The 22,308-nt window shown below is 42.1% G+C and overlaps 1 protein-coding gene across 42 annotated transcripts in view; it reads right to left on the minus strand.

Moving 5' to 3' along the window:
* The window catches only part of LOC118223390 (protocadherin gamma-C5-like), a 247,865-nt gene that overhangs the window by 27,543 nt on the left and 198,014 nt on the right, over nt 1-22,308 (minus strand). The window contains exon 1 of one of the 42 annotated variants that reach the window (XM_035409825.1): nt 18,921-21,656. The exons of 30 other annotated variants lie outside the window; for them this stretch is intronic. In XM_035409825.1, the coding sequence (XP_035265716.1) occupies nt 18,921-21,410 (2,490 nt within the window). In that variant the 5' untranslated portion in view covers nt 21,411-21,656. Of the gene's footprint in view, nt 1-284; nt 2,924-3,765; nt 6,550-8,062; nt 10,698-11,920; nt 14,635-15,470; nt 18,252-18,920; nt 21,657-22,308 lie in introns of those variants that run through there. 11 more of the 42 variants (XM_035409843.1, XM_035409838.1, XM_035409871.1 and 8 more) reach the window with 11 other exon arrangements.

Below are 22,308 nucleotides of genomic sequence, written 5' to 3' on the forward strand. Positions count from 1 at the left end.
AAAGTGCGAGGGTCGCTGTCCAGATCAATGGTGCTGAAACATTTGAACAGCTGAAGCCAAGCAGCACAGAGCTGCTTGCAAGAGACATATCGCAAATAACTAAAGCTTACGCATAATGTGTCGACCGTAAAGCGTAATGTTTAACTGAAGTTAAATGTAATGCATAGATTAATTAGAAAAATCACAGGTTTTACGTGAACGGCAAAATAGAGTACCTTCCATAAGATCAAGTTCTTTCACCTCCACATGTAAAGGTTTGAACACCAGTTTTATGTAAAGCTCACCTGTTGACTCTCGAAAGTCCAGGCGCTGTCAGGCAGTGACGCGTCGAGGACACTGATCATATCCTTAAAGTCAGAAGTGCTGCTGGGCTTAACGAAGGTGAAATCACTGAACTCTGACACTGGAGACAAGCAGGACCTAAAGGACTGGCTCTGAGACATCATGTCCCCTCCCAGAACTTCCACATACTTAATAGGCCCGTCAGTGTTCAGCTGGATCTGCAGGTTTCTGTTGGGATTCTTGTATCCGTCAGAATCAGACCGTCTGATACAGCAACACGCCCCCCTTCTGCTGTTTCGAACGCACTTCACCGCCAAGATCACAAAAGTCACAAAAGACACCGCGGAAACCGAGGCCAGAGAGATGATCAGATAAAATGTTATTTTATTGTTTTTCTTGCTGGGTTCTTGCATCTTCTGTCTGAGGTCCGAAATGGGCTCGTGAACCCCGTCCTCTAACAATATGCCAACTGTGACTGTGGTGGACTGTACCGGCTCCCCGTTGTCCTTGATCTCTATAAGCAGCCTCTGAGAGGCGTCATCCTGCTCTGAAACAGCGCGTTTAGTCCTCACCTCTCCCGTATAAAGATTCACACCAAACAGAGATGTGTCTGTAGCCTCCACCACTTTGTAGGAAATCCAAGCGTTGTGCCCCGAGTCGGCGTCCACTGCCGTTACCTTTGTAACAAGGTGTCCCGCTTTAGCAGAGCGAGGAAATTTCTGGTGAGAAATTGAACCCATCACAGCAGATGGGTAAATAACAGCAGGTGCGTTGTCGTTCTGATCCAGGATAAAAACATGAACAGCGGCGTTACTGCTGAGAGATGGAGAGCCTTGGTCCTTTGCCTGCACTTGGATCTGAAACACCTTCAGTTTCTCATAGTCAAATGAGTGCATGCTGTAGATGCTGCCGTTATCTGAGTTAATGTAAATATATGAAGAGACAGGCACGTCCTGAACTTTTGAGTCTAATATCGAATAGGACATCTTGGCATTCTCGCCAAGGTCTGGATCAGAAGCAGACACTGAAAACAGCAGTGCACCTGGAGCGCCGTTTTCTTTGACATAAACTGTGTAGGAAGGTTGGGAGAAAACTGGTGGATTGTCATTTACATCGAGGATAGTAACGGTTATTTCCGTTTGCGTCGTGAGTGGAGGAGAACCTGAATCTGTAGCATACATTTGTATTTTGTATTCCGGAAATTTTTCACGATCCAGTTTAGAATCTGTGACTAAAGTGTAATGATCAGAAAATGATGGCTTCAATTTGAAAGGATATTCTGCCGGAATATTTAAACTGACACGACCGTTGTCCTCTGAGTCAATATCTTTAGCACGTATCAAAGCAATAACAGTTCCAACAGGAGCATCTTCTCTTACTGGGCTTGGCAAAGATGTGAGAATTATTTGCGGTGAATTGTCGTTCATGTCTTGAATTTCAACATGCACTGTACAATGGCCCTCCATTGCGGGAGTTCCTTTGTCCATTGCACGAATGCTTAACTCAACATTATTCGTCGCTTCATAATCCAAAATATTAGCTATGGTTATCTCGCCTGTCTCAGAGTTTATATTGAACGAGTTTCGTATTGCGTCCGTCTTGTGTTCAGCAAACGAGTATACGACTTCTCCATTCGTGCCTTCGTCTAAATCGATAGCGTTTACTGATACAACCACTGTGCCTATGGGTGAATTTTCTCTGACTGGAATTTCATACAGCGTTTTTTCAAATTGCGGTGCATTATCGTTACTGTCCAGAACGTGTATGATGACATCTATTGTCCCTGATCGACTAGGAGTCCCTCCATCAACAGCCGTCAGAATGAGGTGATGGACCGGCTGTTTCTCTCTATCCAGCGCTTTCTGTAAGACTAACTCGGGGACTTTTAGGCCGTCTTTATTAGTCTTAACATTCAAAACAAAATGTTCATTTGGACTGATTTTATACACGCCCAGTGCGTTAGAGCCGACGTCGGGGTCCTGTGCTCTTTCTAAAGGAAAACGCGCTCCAGGCGCGACGTGCTCGCCGATTTTCAGCGAGTGTTCGCTTTCTGGAAAAACTGGTGAATTGTCATTAATATCCTGTATTTCAATCTCGACATGATACAGTTGCAAAGGATCTTTAATAATGACTTGTAAGGGCAACGCGCAGCTCGCGCTTTGTCCGCACAATGTTTCTCTGTCGATTCTCTCGTTCACGACAAGCTCTCCCTTTCCCAAATTAACACTGAAATACTGCTTACCCTCGGAAGCGATTTGCAGATTACGTTCAGACATGTCCGAAGCTCCTATACCCAGGTCCTTCGCTACATTTCCAACAACAGATCCCTGGTCTAATTCCTCTGGAATTGAATAGCGAATCTGTGCTTCTATTGTATTCCACAAGAGGAAGACATGTAACACACATAGCGACTGCCATTCCAAAATCCCATTCCTCGTCCTGTAATTCATTTCGAGCATTTCGCATAGTTTGTAGTTTTCAAAAACGTTTTAAAACAGAATATGTAAAAAAAAAATGCATAAAAGCAAAATTGAGTTATTTCATATCCATGCAGAAGTAGGAGGAAGTATTTCGCAGTTCCTAGCCATGTATGTTCAGCTCTGTCTCTCACAGCTATGAGCATTGTAATGGTTACCGTGCTGTGGTGAGGGGAGGGAGTAGATCTCTTTGTACAGGGCCTCGTCCCATTGGTGGACAGCCGAAAAGCACACATCCAATACCTCAAGCATCTTTTCTTAAAGTCACATGGCACTATTTCGCCCACAGAATAGAGCTCTTCCAAAGCATAATTCAAACTGTCAGGTAATCAAAGCTATTCCAAAAGTGCAAATACAAACGACATCATTCATAAACAAAAAAACATCATACGTCGCCAAGCCTACGTCACATAAAATATTACAGATGCCTGTAAGTAAAGAAGATAAATGTATTTGTCAAACTTATTTTCGTACACCTTAACACCACGGAATTTCAAACTGTGAATAATGAATTATATTATTTTAACATCATTATAATATTATTACAGGAGGTGAATTCATAAGTTACTTAGCAGACACGTTTTTAGGAAAGTTTCCATGTCGAAATAAAATATCACATATATATATATATATATATATATATATATATACATATATACATTTAAAGATTATAACTAATTGCATTGCACATTTAACCAAAATGCTATGAGCCCTGTTATTAAATTAAAATGTCATATGCTCACGAGGATAGCAAATATATCAGCATAATATAACAGTTGTCAAAATTATCACAATTTTGTCCTGAATAGATAAAGATAAGTACTTTAAAGTCAACGCCAATTAAGGCTAAATTACTGGCAGTTCGTCCCCCATCCAACTGGAGTAGCTACACATTATAAATACAGTCAGCGATTAAATAAAATAAAAAATAAAATAAAAACCTCATGGTGGATAAACAAATAAGCAAATAACATTAAATAAATGATGTTCATGGCATAATGCTCACCTGTTGACTCTCAAAAGTCCACGCACTGTCAGGTAGAGACGCATCGAGGACACTGATCATATCCTTAAAGTCTGAAGTGCTGCTGGGCTTAACGAAGGTGAAATCACTGAACTCTGACACTGGAGACAAGCAGGACCTGAACGACTGGCTCTGAGACATCATGTCCCCTCCCAGAACCTCCACATACTTAATAGGCCCGTCAGTGTTCAGCTGGATCTGCAGATTTCTATTTGGATTCTTATATCCGTCAGAATCAGACCGTCTGATACAACAACACGCCCCCCTTCTGCTGTTTCGAACGCACTTCACTGCCAAGATCACAAAAGTCACAAAAGACACCGCGGAAACCGAGGCCAAAGAGATGATCAAATAAAATGTGATTTTATTGTTTTTCTTGCTGGGTTCTTGTGCTTTCTGTCGCAAATCCGAAATGGGCTCGTGAACCCCGTCCTCTAACAATATGCCAACGGTGACTGTGGTGGACTGGACGGGCTCCCCGTTGTCCTTGATCTCTATAAGCAGCCTCTGAGAGGCGTCATCCTGCTCTGAAACAGCGCGTTTAGTCCTCACCTCGCCTGTATAAAGATTCACACCAAACAGAGACGCGTCTGTAGCTTCCACCACTTTATAGGAAATCCAAGCGTTGTGCCCCGAGTCGGCGTCCACTGCCGTTACCTTCGTAACAAGGTGTCCCGCTTTAGCAGAGCGGGGTATTTTCTGGTGAGAAATTGAACCCATGACAGCAGAGGGGTAAATAACCGTGGGGGCGTTGTCGTTCTGATCCAGGATAAAAACATGAACGGCAGCGCTACTGCTGAGAGATGGAGAGCCTTGGTCCTTTGCCTGCACCTGGATCTGAAACACCTTCAGTTTCTCATAGTCAAATGAGTGCATGCTGTAGATGCTGCCGTTTTCAGAGTTAATGTAAATATACGAGGAGGCAGACACGTCTTGGATTTTAGAATCCAAGATAGAGTATGAGATCTTGGCATTCTCACCCAGGTCTGGGTCAGAAGCTGTAACCGAACACAGTATTCTCCCTGGAGCTCCATTTTCTTTAACATACACCGTGTATGATAGTTGGGAGAACAGCGGGGGGTTGTCATTTACATCCAATATATTAACAGCTATTTTTTTCGTCGTAGTGAAAGGAGGAGACCCAGTGTCCGATGCAATTATTTCAATATTATAGTCAGGAAATTCCTCGCGATCCAGACGGGAATCAGTAACTAATTCATAATGGTTAGAAAATGACGGTTTTAACTTGAAAGGATAGTCAGACGACATGCTTAAAGCAACCTTCCCGTTTTCCCCCGAATCTAAATCTTTTGCGCTAATTAAAGCTACAACGGTCCCCACCGAAGCATCTTCTCTAACGGGTTTCGGTAAAGACGTGAGTATTATTTCCGGCGGGTTGTCGTTCACGTCCTCAACCTCTACTTGCACTCGACTGTGACCCTCCATCGACGGCGTGCCTTTGTCAGTGGCGCGTACATCAAATTTATAAATCTTAATGACCTCATAATCTAGTCGGTCTGACAGAGTTATCTCGCCGGTCTGTGGATCTATGCCAAACATTTTCTGCACTGCTTCTGATGTGTGCGACCCAAACGAATACACTATATCACTGTTCAAACCCTCATCTAAATCAACTGCTTTAACGGTCAATACGGCCATTCCAGGGGGTGTACTTTCGCTCACTGCAATCTCATACAGAGTTTTTTCAAAGTTGGGCGCATTGTCATTGTTATCAAGAAGCCTAACCGTGATCTGCGTCTCTCCAGATCTTGCAGGACTCCCCCCATCAACAGCGGTGAGAACGAGATGGTGAACTGACTGTTTTTCTCGGTCTACTGCTTTTTCTAAAACGAGTTCGGGGAGTTTAGATCCATCTTTGTTATTTATAACATTCAAAGAAAAATGTTCATTTTTCTTCAAAACGTAAGAACGTAACGTATTGGCTCCCACATCCAAGTCCTGCGCTGTTTCCAAAGGGAATCTAGCACCTGGCAGAGTGGATTCTGCAGCACTCAGAACATATTCATTCGTATTGAATTTAGGAGAATTGTCATTTATATCCTGAATTTCAACCTCAACACGAAATAGCTGAAGTGGGTCTTCGATAATAACCTGCAATGGCAACAAACAACTCGCGCTTTGTTCGCACAGAGTCTCTCTGTCAATTCGGTCGCTCACGATCAGCTCTCCCTTACCTAAATCCACACTGAAATACTGCTTACCCTCAGAAGCGATCCGCAATTTGCGATCAGAAATCTCTGAAACGCCCAAACCCAGGTCCTTCGCTATATTGCCAACAACGGAGCCATGATTTAGTTCTTCTGGAATGGTGTAGCGAATCTGTGCATCTATTGTATTCCACGCGAAAAAGAAACAAACCAGCCACAGCTCTTGCCATTCCAGAAGCTTTATCCGTTGTCCTGTCACCATTGTGAAAAAATACGTTTCAAATCCGAATGAGCATGTCTGTTTAAAAAAACATATCATAGCAGCCTATACACCTGCAACAACAAAATAATATTAGATGTTGCAGCAAAAGAAATGAGGCTAAATATAATAGAACTACCCATTGCTCTCAGCGCAGCTCCGTCTCTCCCAGCTCTGAGCACTGTAAGGGTTACCGTGCTGTGGCTGGGGGAGGGAGTGGATCTCTTTGTACAGTTCCCTCTCTTACTGGTGCACAGCAGAGCACCGGCTTCTCCAATAGAAATTATTCTCTAGTTCTTAAAGGCAAATGACACAATTTCAACATTTCTGGTGGCATATCAGAAAAGCTTTAACAAGCAAATATGAGGATGATTTGCCCCACGGTGCCCCACTACATTATCCAATAGGAGCTGTACTGCACCTTGAAGAAACACTCAAACGGCACCAGCGATTGCATTAAGGATTCACGTACCTTACTGTGGGACTGTCTTTTTAGATTGTATTGGAATTTCAATGGTGTTTTAATGTACTACATTACAATCTCTGTTTGAAGCAAATACAGACATGAGGAAAATATTATTATTACATGTCTGCTGTCTTGCCATTGTAGTTCAAACAAACTTGTGTAACTATTTTGTTCCGCAGTTGTGACTACATTAAGAATAAATACACATTGAACATACCAGTGAATGTAGTTACCAGTGCATTACTTGAAAGGCTTTTTGCATGTGTGCCCTGCCATTAACCGTTTGAAGAGTAGGTTTTTTGTAACGTTTTGTTTTTCTCTCCCAAATTTTAAATCAGTGTTCTAGACGTCAATTACACTGAATAACAAGTATTGATTATTATTATTACACAGCATTACAATGCTCAGATAAGGACATTCTAATTACATATTTCTGATTTTACGCCTTAATCCGTGGAATATTTTATATATCTGGAACCGTCATATAAATACCTGCAACACGACCAGCTATTAAATAAAGAGAATGCAAAGTACTAACAGATTCAAACAAGTATTTGGAATCAGGAACATAAGCCATCGAGCAAAGTGATCAGCTGATTTGCCAAATAAGCCACATTTCACTGAGTATTTCTACACTTTTTCAAGCAATGCAATATTGCATTCACTTCGGTGGCAACATACCAAAATTAAGATAAACCATTTAGGCTAAGATTTGAAACACACTTTCTCATTTTTAATGTTAATGTCGCGTGATATTCAAAGACAGGCGTTTCCGAAAAGCAAGTGGCATGGACGTGAAGAATATTGACAGGATTTGAATCCTTAAACGACAAGGTTTTTTAATGTATCAGACGGTCTTCACTTTCAGAACCAAGCTTTTGGACAGCTCCGTCTAAACATGGGGAAATTATTAAGCCGATTGCTTTTGGGCAGAACTTAATGTTCAGAAATGTTCTTTGTGAATCAATCAAGGTATATACAAATAATAAAGCAGTCGAGCTCAGTGCCATCGTAGATTTTAAAGCAAACTAATTGAACAAATTATTTCAGCTTGTTATTTCAGACCAAATTCTAAACAGAAAAGGCACCGAACTACGCAGCACAAAGATTGACGGAATAAACACAAAAGACAATGTAAAACAAAAAGAAGAAGCAAGTAACTACATAGTCCAACTCCACAGAACATCTATGTGACGATGTATCACGTTTATAACATTAAAATATCCAAACCAAAATGGGAAAAATCGATACGCAGTATAGGTAACCCAACAATGTTTGACAACAATGTGTCTTGTTTGCTAGTTAGCAGTAGGCACATGAACACATATATTAATACGAATGACACCAAACACTTAACCCTGACGAACCTCATGAGGCAATGCTCACCTGTTGGCTCTCAAAAGTCCACGCGCTGTCAGGCAGTGACGCGTCGAGGACACTGATCATATCCTTAAAGTCTGAAGTGCTGCTGGGCTTAACGAAGGTGAAATCACTGAACTCTGACACTGGAGTGAAGCAGGACCTGAAGGACTGGCTCTGGGACATCATGTCCCCTCCCAGAACCTCCACATATTTAATAGGGCCGTCAGTGTTCAGCTGGATCTGCAGATTTCTGTTGGGGTTCTTATATCCGTCAGAATCAGACCGTCTGATACAGCAACACGCCCCCCTTCTGCTGTTTCGAACGCACTTCACCGCCAGGATCACAAAAGTCACAAAGGACACCGCGGAAACCGAGGCCAAAGAGATGATCAGATAAAATGTGATTTTATTGTTTTTCTTGCTGGGTTCTTGCGCTTTCTGTCGCAAATCCGAAATGGGCTCGTGAACCCCGTCTTCTAACAATATACCAACTGTGACTGTGGTGGACTGGACCGGCTCCCCGTTGTCTTTTATCTCTATAAGCAGCCTCTGGGAGGTGTCATCCTGCTCTGAAACTGTGCGTTTAGTCCTCACCTCGCCCGTATAAAGATTCACTGCGAACAGAGATGCGTCTGTAGCTTCCACCACTTTATAGGAAATCCAAGCGTTGTGGCCCGAGTCAGCGTCCACTGCCGTTACCTTGGTAACGAGGTGTCCCGCTTTAGCAGAGCGGGGCATTTTCTGGTGAGAGATTGAACCCATGACAACAGAGGGGTAAATAACAGTGGGAGCGTTGTCGTTCTGATCCAGGATAAAAACATGAACAGTGGCGTTACTGCTGAGAGACGGAGAGCCTTGGTCCTTTGCCTGCACCCGGATCTGAAACACCTTCAGTTTCTCATAGTCAAATGAGTGCATGCTGTAGATGCTGGCGTTATCTGAGTTAATGTAAATATACGAGGAGACAGACACGTCTTGTACTTTGGAGTCTAAGACAGAATATGATATTTTGGCATTGTCACCCAGGTCTGGATCAGACGCGGACACCGAACACAATATTTCTCCCGGAGCACCGTTCTCTTTTACATACACTGTGTATGACGGTTGGGAGAAAACTGGGGGATTGTCATTCACGTCCAAAATATTAATGTTAATAGTTTTTCGCGTTGAGAGAGGGGGTGAACCGGAATCAGTAGCAATTATATCGATCTCGTACTGTGGGGAGGCCTCTCGGTCCAATTTAGAATCCGTAATCAAAGTGTAATGGTTGGAAAACGACGGTTTCAATTTAAAGGGATATTTCGGGGGAATGTGTAAGATAACCTTTCCGTTGTCACCGGAATCTACATCGGCGGCCCTTATGAGAGCAACCACAGTCCCGACAGGAGCGTCTTCTCTTACGGGGCTTGGTAAAGATTTCATGATGATTTCCGGAGGATTGTCATTCACGTCAATTACTTCCACGTGGACAGTGCAGAGACCTTCCATAGCTGGTGTGCCTTTGTCTGTAGCGCGAATATCAAATTCAAACGAATTGGCATTCTCGTAGTCTAATGGCTTTATTATCTTAACCTCACCACTCTCGGGAATCAGGGCAAAAACACTACGTATTATTTCTGATGTATGTTCAGCAAATGAATACAATATTTCGGCATTAGTTCCTTCATCCACGTCAACGGCTTTCACCGTTAAAACAGTTGTCGCTGGTGGCGAATTTTCCAGAAGAGAGATTTCATAAATAGCCTTCTCAAATTGCGGTGCGTTGTCGTTTACATCTAGAACTTGAACTGTTATCTCTGTTGTTCCCGATAGCACTGGATTTCCCCCATCAACAGCCGTTAGAACGAGTCGATGGACGGACTGTTTCTCTCTGTCCAGCGGCTTCTGTAGAACTAGTTCTGGGACCTTTACCCCGTCTTTTGTAGTTTTAACATTCAAAGAAAAATTTTCACTTGTACTAATCTTGTACGTATTTAGTGCGTTTGCACCAACGTCAGGGTCCACTGCCTTTTCCAGCTGATATCGCGATCCTGAAGCAGAATTTTCCCCAATTCTTAAAACATACACCTTTGATGGGAAATGTGGAACATTGTCATTCATATCATTTATTTCAATCTCAATGCGGAATAATTGCAATGGGTTTTCAATTATAACCTCGAGAGGCAACACACAACTGACGCTTTGTCCGCACAGATTCTCTCTGTCGATTCTTTCGCTCACGATCAGTTCTCCCTTTCCCAAATCCACACTGAAATACTGCTTACCCTCGGATGCAGTCCGTAGTTTGCGATCAGAAATCTCCGAAATACCCAAACCCAGGTCCTTCCCTAGATTTCCAACAATAGAACCCTGATTTAGTTCCTCTGGAATGGTGTAGCGAATCTGTGCCTCTATTGTATTCCACAAGAAAAATAAATAATACCAGAGCGCTGGCCACTCCAAAAAACGATTCCACTTCTTGATTCTCATTTCAGAAAATTAAAAATACCATTTCCATCAACGCATTTTAGACTAGCCGACACCAGTAAAAAAAAAATAGAATAACGAATCTCTACTAAACAGCCTATTGTCAAAGGCAAACACATTTGTATATCCAGAGCCTGTTTAGTACAAGTGTGCCTATAGCCACGTCTCTACCAGCTCTGAGCATTGTAAGGGTTACCCTGCTGTGGCTGGGGGAGGGAGTAGATCTCTATGTACAGTCCTTTCATCCCATTGGTGCAGAGACGAATTCTGTTTTTTTCCAATCGCAAGCGTCCTCTGTATTAAAGGCACATTGCACATAATTTAATGTCAAGAGAAAGGGCTGTAACAGTGAGTCAATAAACAAATGTGGGGCTCAAATTTCGTCTACCATTGCAATATTAATAATTAGAAGTTTTTCAGAAGAATATTTTACACGGGTGACAATTTTCATTGTTTATTTTCAGAGCAGATGTCTTTATCTAGCAAAAGAATTAACAAAATTTATTCGCTAGCCATTCTTTCCCAGGGCGACTTCCAAAGCCAATGTCCCATTATTCACCTTATGCTAAGTAATTTCTTATTGATTCTATGAACTGATTCACAGATGGTATCTTTTTGAAGTATTTCAAATTTTCCTAATAGCATATTATATTTGCAAGAATAGCATGAATAAGACTATTGTTTTTTAGTGCAATTTCTATGAAACTATGCAATGTGATTTAAGTGTAATGTAATACATGCAAAGGCTTATATTACTGGTAAATGTATTTCAACCTTCACTGCTCAAATGACATAATCATGCTTATATAAAGACCCTTAAACTGTACAAACTTAAGTCAGTTCAATACTGCACACACACACACACACACACACACACACACACATTAAAAATCGAAAAGTCAACACCCATTCCCACGAACGCTGAGCTATGTCTTTCCCAGTGCACGAAGACTACTGTTCAGCACCTTGGTAGTGAACAGCGCCAGATTTGAAAGTTCTCCGGCGGGTCACAAAAACAGCTTTTGTTCAGGAGGAAACTGACAGCCTTTATAAAATGTATTAAATTAAAGCAGTAAAATGAAACTCACTCATTTTAGCTCTAAGTCAGCACAGCGTATAAATTATTTTGAGAAATACTGGAACTTAATTTTAGTTAAAAACAAGATGGAATGAAGACATCAATGGTCAATACAACATGTTAAATATGTAATAGGAAGAAAAGATGGAGTAACTACATATCTTTCCAGTTGTACAGAAACCTGTTAAAGAGTGATAGCTATGCCTGAATTTAACAAGACATGAAAATAGTCGGACAGGAATAAAAAAGAAAACAAACTAAGCTGTATTAGCCTTGCATAATTATGGATAAATACAACAGAAAACACACAGCGAGCGATTTCATGACGTAATGCTCACCTGTTGACTCTCAAACGTCCATGCACTGTCAGGTAATGAAGCATCAAGAACATTAATCATATCCTTAAAGTCAGAGGTGCTGCTGGGCTTAACGAAGGTGAAATCACTGAACTCTGACACTGGAGACAAGCAGGACCTGAACGACTGGCTCTGAGACATCATGTCCCCTCCCAGAACCTCCACATATTTAATAGGGCCGTCAGTGTTCAGCTGGATCTGCAGATTTCTGTTGGGGTTCTTATATCCGTCAGTATCAGACCGTCTGATACAGCAACACGCCCCCCTTCTGCTGTTTCGAACGCACTTCACCGCCAAGATCACAAAAGTCACAAAAGACACAGCGGAAACCGAGGCCAGAGAGATGATCAGATAAAATGTGATTTTATTGTTTTTCTTACTGGGCTCTTGCGCTTTTTGTCGGAGGTCCGAAATGGGCTCGTGAACCCCGTCCTCTAACAATATGCCAACTGTGACTGTGGTGGACTGGACCGGCTCTCCGTTGTCCTTGATCTCTATAAGCAGCCTCTGAGAGGCGTCATCCTGCTCGGAAACAGCACGTTTAGTCCTCACCTCCCCTGTGTAAAGATTCACACCGAACAGAGATGCGTCTGTAGCCTCCACAACTTTATAGGAAATCCAAGCGTTGTGCCCCGAGTCAGCGTCCACTGCCGTTACCTTAGTAACAAGGTGTCCTGCTTTAGCAGAGCGGGGTATTTTCTGGTGAGAGATTGAACCCATGACAGCTGAGGGGTAAATAACAGTGGGGGCGTTGTCGTTCTGATCCAGGATGAAAACATGAACAGTAACGCTACTGCTGAGAGATGGAGAACCTTGATCCTTTGCCTGCACTTGGATCTGAAACACCTTCAGTCTCTCATAGTCAAATGAGTGCATGCTGTAGATGCTGCCGTTATCAGAGTTAATATAAATATATGAGGAGACAGACAGGTCTTGCACTTTAGAGTCTAAAATCGAATATGAAATTTTGGCATTCTCACCCAGGTCTGGATCAGATGCGGACACTGAGCACAATATTGTCCCAGGAGAACCGTTCTCTTTCACATAAACTGAGTAAGACGGTTGGGAGAAGATGGGGGGATTGTCATTAACATCGAGAATGTTGACCGTTATGATCTTTTTCGAAACGAGCGGAGGAGATCCAGAATCGGATGCGATGATCTCCACGTTATGTTCTGGAAATTTTTCTCTATCTAAATTGGAATCGGTAACCAGAGCGTAGTGGTTTAAAAACGTCGGTTTCAAAGTGAAAGGGTATTTTGACATCATGCTTAAATTTACTTTGCCATTATCGCCAGAATCTAGGTCCTTTGTGCTGATCAAAGCGACGACTGTCCCTTTAGGAGCGTCTTCTCTTACTGGACTGGGCACTGACTTTAAAAGTATTTCCGGGGAGTTGTCGTTAATATCCAGAACCTGCACTCGGACTGTGCAGCGACTCTCCATGGATGGTGTGCCTTTGTCTGAGGCACGAACGTCAAATTTGAATGAACTGGTTTCTTCATAGTCTATAACACTGTTCAGTGTTATTTCACCAGTTAGTGGATTTATAGTAAATCTTTTCAGAACTGTATCTGGTGTTCGGGAGCCAAATGAATACACAATATCAGCATTTAAACCTTCATCTAAATCCTCGGCTCTTACTGCTCCAATCACAGTTTGTGTCTGAGCATTTTCCTCTACTGGAATTTCATATACTGTATTGTCAAACTGTGGCGCATTATCGTTGTTGTCTAGAACATTAACTGTTATTTCTGCAGAGCCCGATTTAGCCGAGACCCCTCCATCGACAGCTGTCAGTATTAGCTTGTGGGTCGGCACCTTTTCTCTGTCCAGTGGCTTTTCTAAGACAAGCTCCGGAACTTTCATTCCATCCTTATCAGTGACAACATTTAAAGTAAAATATTCATTTTTATTCAAAACATATGAACGTAGAGAATTCGATCCCACATCGAGGTCTTGAGCCGTTTCAAGTGGGAAACGCGCTCCGGTTACAGTAGACTCTGCAATGTTTAAAATATTTTCCTTTGTTTGGAATTGAGGGTAATTATCGTTGATATCTTGTATTTCAATTTCAACGCGGAACAATTGCAAGGGGTTTTCAATTATAACCTCCAAAGGTAGCACACAGCTTGCGCTTTGTCCACATAGTGTCTCTCTGTCGATTCTCTCGCTCACGATTAGATCGCCCTTTATAAAATCCACATTGAAATATTGCTTACCCTCGGATGCAATTCGCAGATTTCGCTCAGAAATCTCTGAAACGCCCAAACCCAAGTCTTTCGCTATATTTCCAACTACAGAGCCCTGGTTCAGTTCCTCTGGAATGGTGTAGCGAATCTGCGCCTCTATTGTACTCCACAGGAGAAAGCAATGAACCAGCCAGAGAGCCTGCCATTTCAGGATCGTTTTCCACATCCAGCACTCCATTTCTAAAGTAGATGCCCTTGATATTTTTCTAAGCTATTTTGCAAGACACACATAGTGTCCAAATTAGACACTGCCGCCAAGAGAAACAAAATCAAAACGCCTCGCGTTAAAATCTGATTTGATTATTGTATTCATGGATGTGAGCACAGCTCCGTTGCTCTCGGTTATGAGCATTGTAAGGGTTACGGCGCAGTGGCTGGGGGAGGGAGTGGATCTCTTTGTACAGTTCCCTCTCTTACTGGTGCACAGCAGAGCAACGGCTGCTCCAATAGAAGTAATTCTCAATCTCTTAAAGGCAAATGGCAATATTTCAACATTTCTGGTGGAATATCAGAGATGCTTTAACAAGTAAATGCGAGTATTAAGGAAAAAGGACCTCACAGCTGCTAAATGGCAATTCTTAGAGATATCGTCGCAATTAAAAACAATCCTAACTACAAGTAGCCTAAGTTTAAACTGCAGTAATCAAATGAAGTGTTTTATTTTATTTTATTTATTTATTTTTGGTTTTCAAAATGGAAACCGCGAAAACAAAAAGTTGAGAACAAAAGCTGTCAGATATTGTCAGACATCATTACGACATTTTGAGACACCCACAAGTTATTATTTTTGTTTTTTAAATGTCCATGTTTTATGCCAAAACAGCAGAAGAGTCTAGGTTCCCTGCAAACTCGATTCACTAACTCGAAATGTGATATAGGCAGATGTATTTCACTTTTAAACAAATATATATTTTTTTTAAATCCAGAATTAAATAAATTAAACAAGATAATGTGGTATATCGGGTAATGCTTTACTGGAGACTTAGAGTGACACTGGTTTAAAGAAAATACATTTTAAATAAAAAAAAAACATGTCAGTATTGGGCAGGCAATCCATACTTCAAACGTTCATTGTAAGGAATACACGACGCAGTTAACCAAGGAACAGAACCAAAATAAATATGTAAATTTGAATGCGCAATGAACACTTCCTGTCTATTTTCATGGCCCCTGAAATTGTGAATTTACCCGCCCACTAAAAAAAAACGATAGATAGAATTAATATGACAAAGCTGGTGAAAATATGAATTACATCAGAAGCTAAAAATTGATGTGCTCACCTGTTGGCTCTCGAAAGTCCACGCACTGTCAGGTAGTGACGCGTCGAGGACACTGATCATATCCTTAAAGTCAGAGGTGCTGCTGGGCTTAACGAAGGTGAAATCACTGAACTCTGACACTGGAGACAAGCAGGATCTGAAGGACTGGCTCTGAGACATCATGTCCCCTCCCAGAACCTCCACATACTTAATAGGCCCGTCAGTGTTCAGCTGGATCTGAAGGTTTCTGTTGGGATTCTTATATCCGTCAGAATCAGACGATCTGATACAGCAACACGCCCCCCTCCTGCTGTTTCGAACGCACTTCACTGCCAGGATCACAAAAGTCACAAAAGACACTGCGGAAACCGAGGCCAGAGAGATGATCAAATAAAATGTTATTTTATTGTTTTTCTTGCTGGGTTCTTGCGCTTTATGTCGCAAATCCGAAATGGGCTCGTGAACTCCGTCCTCTAACAATATGCCAACAGTGACTGTGGTGGACTGGACGGGCTCCCCGTTGTCCTTGATCTCTATAAGCAGCCTCTGGGAGGCGTCATCCTGCTCGGAAACAGAGCGTTTAGTCCTCACCTCCCCTGTGTAAAGATTCACACCCAAGAGAGATGCGTCAGTAGCTTCCACCACCTTATAGGAAATCCAAGCGTTGTGCCCCGAGTCGGCGTCCACAGCCGTTACCTTGGTTACAAGGTGTCCCGCTTTAGCAGAGCGGGGTATTTTCTGTTGAGACACTGAACCCATGACAACAGAGGGGTAAATGACAGTGGGGGCGTTGTCGTTCTGGTCCAGGATGAAAACATGAACAGTGGCGTTACTGCTGAGAGATGGAAAGCCTTGGTCCTTTGCCTGCACTTGGATCTGAAACACCTTCAGTTTCTCATAGTCAAATGAGTGCATACTGTAGACGCTGCCGTTATCTGAGTTAATGTAAACATATGAGGAGACAGACACGTCTTCCACTTTAGAGTCTAATACCGAATATGAAATCTTGGCATTCTCACCCAGGTCTGGATCAGATGCGGACACTGAGCACAATATTGTCCCAGGAGCGCCGTTCTCTTTCACATAAACTGTGTAAGACGGTTGGGAGAAAACGGGGGGATTGTCATTAACATCGAGAATATTGACCGTTATGATCTTTGTCGAAACGAGCGGAGGAGATCCAGAATCAGACGCGGCGATCTCTACATTATAAGCTGGAAAATTTTCTCTATCTAAACTGGATTCGGTAACCAGAGCGTAATGGTTTAAAAAAGTCGGTTTCAAAGTGAATGGGTATTTTGACAACAATTTTAAAGAGACTTTGCCATTGTCACCAGAATCTAAGTCTTTGGTGCTGATCAAAGCGACGACGGTTCCTATAGGGGCATCTTCTCTTACTGGACTGGGCACTGACTTTAAAAGTATTTCCGGGGAGTTGTCGTTAATATCTAGAATCTGCACTTGGACTGTGCAATGGCTCTCCATGGACGGCGTGCCTTTGTCTGAGGCACGAACGTCAAATTTGAATGAACTGGATTCTTCATAGTCTATAACGCTGTTCAGTGTTATTTCACCAGTTAATGGATTTATGGTAAATCGTGTCAGAACTATATCGGGTGTGCGGGAGCCAAATGAATACACAACATCAGCATTTAAACCTTCATCTACATCTTCAGCCCTTACTGCTCCGATCACAGTTCCCACCGGCGTGTTTTCCTCTACTGGAATTTCATATACAGTATTTTCAAACTGAGGCGCATTGTCATTGATGTCTAGAACATTAACTGTTATATATGCAGAGCCCGATTTAGCCGAGACCCCTCCATCGACAGCTGTCAGTATTAGCTTGTGCGTCGACACCTTTTCTCTGTCCAGTGGCTTTTCTAAGACAAGCTCCGGAACTTTCATTCCATCCTTATGAGTGACAACATTTAAAGTAAAATGTTCATTTTTATTCAAAACATAAGATCGCAAAGAATTTGATCCAACATCGAGGTCTTGAGCCGTTTCTAGTGGGAAACGCGCTCCGGCTACAGTGGACTCTGCTATGTTCAGAATATTTTCCTTTGTTTGGAATTGAGGGTAATTATCGTTGATATCTTGTATTTCAATTTCAACGCGGAACAATTGCAAGGGGTTTTCAATTATAACCTCCAAAGGTAGCACACAGCTTGCGCTTTGACCACATAGTGTCTCTCTGTCGATTCTCTCGCTGACGATTAGATCTCCCTTTATCAAATCCACATTGAAATATTGCTTACCCTCGGATGCAATTCGCAGTTTTCGGTCAGAAATCTCTGAAACGCCCAAACCCAGGTCCTTCGCTATATTTCCAACTAGGGAGCCCTGTTTCAGTTCCTCTGGAATGGTGTAGCGAATCTGCGCCTCTATTGTACTCCACAGGAGAAAGCAATGAACCAGCCAGAGAGCCTGCCATTTCAGGATCGTTTTCCACATCCAGCACTCCATTTCTAAAGTAGATGCCCTTGATATTTTTCTAAGCTATTTTGCAAGACACACATAGTGTCCAAATTAGACACTGCCGCCAAGATAAACAAAATCAAAACGCCTCGCGTTAAAATCTGATTTGATTATTGTATCCATGAATGTGAGCGCAGCTCCGTTGCTCTCAGTTATGAGCATTGTAAGGGTTACGGCGCAGTGGCTGGGGGAGGGAGTGGATCTCTTTGTACAGTTCCCTCTCTTACTGGTGCACAACAGAGCACCGGCTGCTCCAATAGAAATAATTCTCTATCTCTTAAAGGTAAATGACACTATTTCAAAATTTCTGGTGGAATATTAGAAAAGCTTTGGGAAGTTTTAAGAACAAATCTCACATCTGCTTCATAGTGTTTTGTATAGATATAGTTGTTATGAAAAACAACCAAAATTACGTAGCCTATATCTTATTTCCATGAACGGAATGTTTTACTTGTTTTCCTAAATGGACAATGCAAACATCATTGCTAAAACAAGTTGTGAACAAATTTCAATACAAGTATCAACGTTTTGTTCCAAAACTACACAACAGTGACATACGCCCCTGCAATTTTCGAATAAAAAAACCCCATATATTGTTCAGGCAGATTCATCACACTTTTAAAGAAACATAAAACAAATAACCTAAATTAAATACATTATTCAAGATAATATTATATATCGGGTGCTGACATAAGTGCAGGTTAAGTGTGAAACTGATTTAAATAAAATTAAATATTTTTTATCAAAAGTAGCAAGGCAGTATAGGGCAGGGCATCTATATTTTAGACGTTCAATGTAAAGAATACAGTACAAAATTAACCTAGGAAAAGAACTAAAAATAACATACATTTACTTAAATGAACAATTAATCAGCGTCGCCTAAAACTGTGAATTTACGTGTCAACTAAACAAAATATGATATATGGAACACATATGGCAAAGTTAGTGAAAACATTCATAACATTAGAATATAAAAATTGAAGTGCTCACCTGTTGACTCTCAAAAGTCCACGCGCTGTCGGGCAGTGACGCGTCGAGGACACTGATCATATCCTTAAAGTCTGAAGTACTACTGGGCTTAACAAAGGTGAAATCACTGAACTCTGACACTGGAGACAAGCAGGACCTGAACGACTGGCTCTGAGACATCATGTCCCCTCCCAGAACCTCCACATACTTAATAGGCCCGTCAGTGTTCAACTGGATCTGCAGATTTCTGTTGGGGTTCTTATATCCGTCAGAATCAGACCGTCTGATACAGCAACACGCCCCCCTTCTGCTGTTTCGAACGCACTTCACTGCTAAGATCACAAAAGTCACAAAAGACACCGCGGAAACCGAGGCCAGAGAGATGATCAAATAAAATGTGATTTTATTGTTTTTCTTGCTGGGTTCTTGCGCTTTCTGTCGCAAATCCGAAATGGGCTCGTGAACCCCGTCCTCTAACAATATGCCAACTGTGACCGTGGTGGACTGGACCGGCTCCCCGTTGTCCTTGATCTCTATAAGCAGCCTCTGAGAGGCGTCATCCTGCTCTGAAACAGCGCGTTTAGTCCTCACCTCGCCTGTATAAAGATTAACACCAAACAGAGACGCGTCTGTAGCCTCCACCACTTTATAGAAAATCCAAGCGTTGTGCCCCGAGTCGGCGTCCACTGCCGTTACCTTGGTAACGAGGTGTCCCGCTTTAGCAGAGCGGGGCATTTTCTGGTGAGAGATTGAACCCATGACAACAGAGGGGTAAATAACCGTGGGAGCGTTGTCGTTCTGGTCCAGGATAAAAACGTGAACAGTGGCGTTACTGCTGAGAGACGGAGAACCTTGGTCTTTTGCCTGCACCTGAATCTGAAACACCTTCAGTTTCTCATAGTCAAATGAGTGCATGCTGTAGATGCTCCCGTTGTCTGAGTTAATGTAAATATATGAGGAGACAGACACGTCTTGCACTTTAGAGTCTAAAATAGAATATGAAATCTTGGCATTCTCACCCAGGTCTGAATCAGAAGCGGACACAGAACACAGTATTTTCCCCGGAACATTGTTTTCTTTAACATAAACCGTGTAGGAAGATTGTGAAAAAACAGGAGGGCTGTCATTCACGTCCACGATGTTAACGGTTATAGTTTTTTTACTAGACAACGACGGCGACCCCGAATCGTTCGCACTTATTTCAATGCTATATTCTGAGTGTGCCTCGCGGTCTAGAGGAGCACTAGTTACCAGTGCATAATGATTTGAGAAAGATGGCTTTAGAATAAACGGAGAACCCGGTGTCACGTTTAACCTCACCTTCCCGTTTTCACCAGCATCCAGGTCTTTTGCGCTTATCAATGCAACTACGGTTCCCACAACAGCGTCTTCAGGTACTGGACTCGTTAATGAGGTCAATAGAATTTCAGGGACATTATCATTAATATCAGTAATTTCTACCTGTACGCTGCAGTGACTCTCCATCTCTGGATTGCCCTTGTCTTTCGCGAGGACATCGAATTTATGCAAATTTGACTGTTCGTAGTCTAGCTGACCATTCACAAGAACATCACCCGTCTGCTTGTTAATGTGGAATAATGCAGTGATTTCTTCCGGCGTTTGATCGCCAAAGAAATATTCAATTTCCCCATTCAAACCCTCATCTAGATCTGTCGCCTTGACATTAAAAATCTCAGTGCCGGGAGGGGTATTTTCACTCACGGAGATTTCATAAAAACCCCGTTCAAACTGGGGTGCATTGTCGTTAATATCCAACACAACTATTGTGACTCCAGCAGTGCCTGAGCGCACTGGATTACCCCCGTCAACCGCTGTCAGCACCAGCTGATAAACAGCCAGTGTCTCTCGATCAAGTGGCTTTTCGAGGACGAGCTCTGGGATCTTTGTTCCATCCTTATGGGTTTTCACATTTAAAATGAAATTGTCGTTTTTGCTAATACTGTAGGAGCGTATCGAATTTGAGGCTACGTCAGAGTCCTGGGCACTTTCTAATGGGAACTTTGCGCCAGGGCTCATTGACTCAGCTACCTTCAAAACCTTTTCATTTGTGAGAAAACTCGGAGAGTTATCATTAATGTCCTGTATTTCAATCTCAATGCGGTAAAGCTGCAACGGGTTTTCACTGACAACTTCCAAAGGTAAAACACAGGGTACGCTTTGTCCGCACAGAGTCTCTCTGTCGATTCTTTCGCTCACGATCAGCTCTCCCTTTCCCAAATCCACACTGAAATACTGCTTACCCTCGGTGGCGATCCGCAGTTTGCGATCAGAAATCTCTGAAGCAACAAAACCCAGGTCCTTAGCTATATTTCCAACGACAGAGCCCTGGTTTAATTCCTCAGGAATGGTGTAGCGAATCTGTGCATCTATTGTATTCCACAGCATAAAGAAATTGAACAGCCACAGCGCTTGCCATTCGAAGACCCAAATTCCCCGCGTTCTACGAGCCATAAAAATGCTATTTTTCACCCACATATTTCCTGCACGCATGAATATTCTGGGTAAACATATAAATCTTCGTGGTTATATCTTCTGGTCATATTTTAGTGAGATGCCAGTGATGAAAACTGGGAAGACAACCGTGCCTCCGTTTTGAGAAATGGAAGGGTTACGATGCTGTGTTGAAAGGGAGGGAGTAGATCTCTTTGTACAGGTTTGCATCCTATTGGTGAGCAGCGCTTTCCTGGGATACCCAATCACCAATTCACTGTAATTTAAAGAAACAGCCTCTACTGCCTAGACCAGCGGCATTCACGGGCGCAAAGGATCTCTCTCTCTCTCTCTCTCTCTCTCTCTCTATATATATATATATATATATATATATATATACATACATATACACACACACACACAAATCAAACTGAAAATTCTGATGATAAGGGGTACAGTATTAAACTTGGGGGGGGGGGGGGGGGGGGGCGAGTACATGCAGCTCATTAAAAATGTCTGGTTAACTCGACAAGAACAGGACTAACCCAATATAAACATGCATGTGGACTCCAAATAAATATAATAATAATAATAATAATAATAATAATAATAATAATAATAAGAAGAAGAAGAAGAAAATTATATACTGATATACAATAATAATGCATTTTATTTTGTTAATTTCGTTATGCTTTAATTTATCTTTTATTAATAAATTATAAATATATATTATAAATATTTTACATTTAATGATAAGATTTAATATAATTTTTCAAAATATTACTATTGATTATAGCCAAGCATGTCCCTTTAATTCCTGCGTGAGGCACATAAGAGTCTATTGTGCCGTCATGTGGCGAAGAGAGAGAAGCGCAGGCAGTGCTCTCCCTTATTATATATCCACTCAGCCTGCTGAGGAGGACGGGGCATATAGGAGGGGGTGAAACTCTCTCTCTCT

The sequence above is a fragment of the Anguilla anguilla genome, chromosome 3 (genome assembly GCF_013347855.1).
Source record: "Anguilla anguilla isolate fAngAng1 chromosome 3, fAngAng1.pri, whole genome shotgun sequence".
Lineage (NCBI taxonomy): Eukaryota > Metazoa > Chordata > Actinopteri > Anguilliformes > Anguillidae > Anguilla > Anguilla anguilla.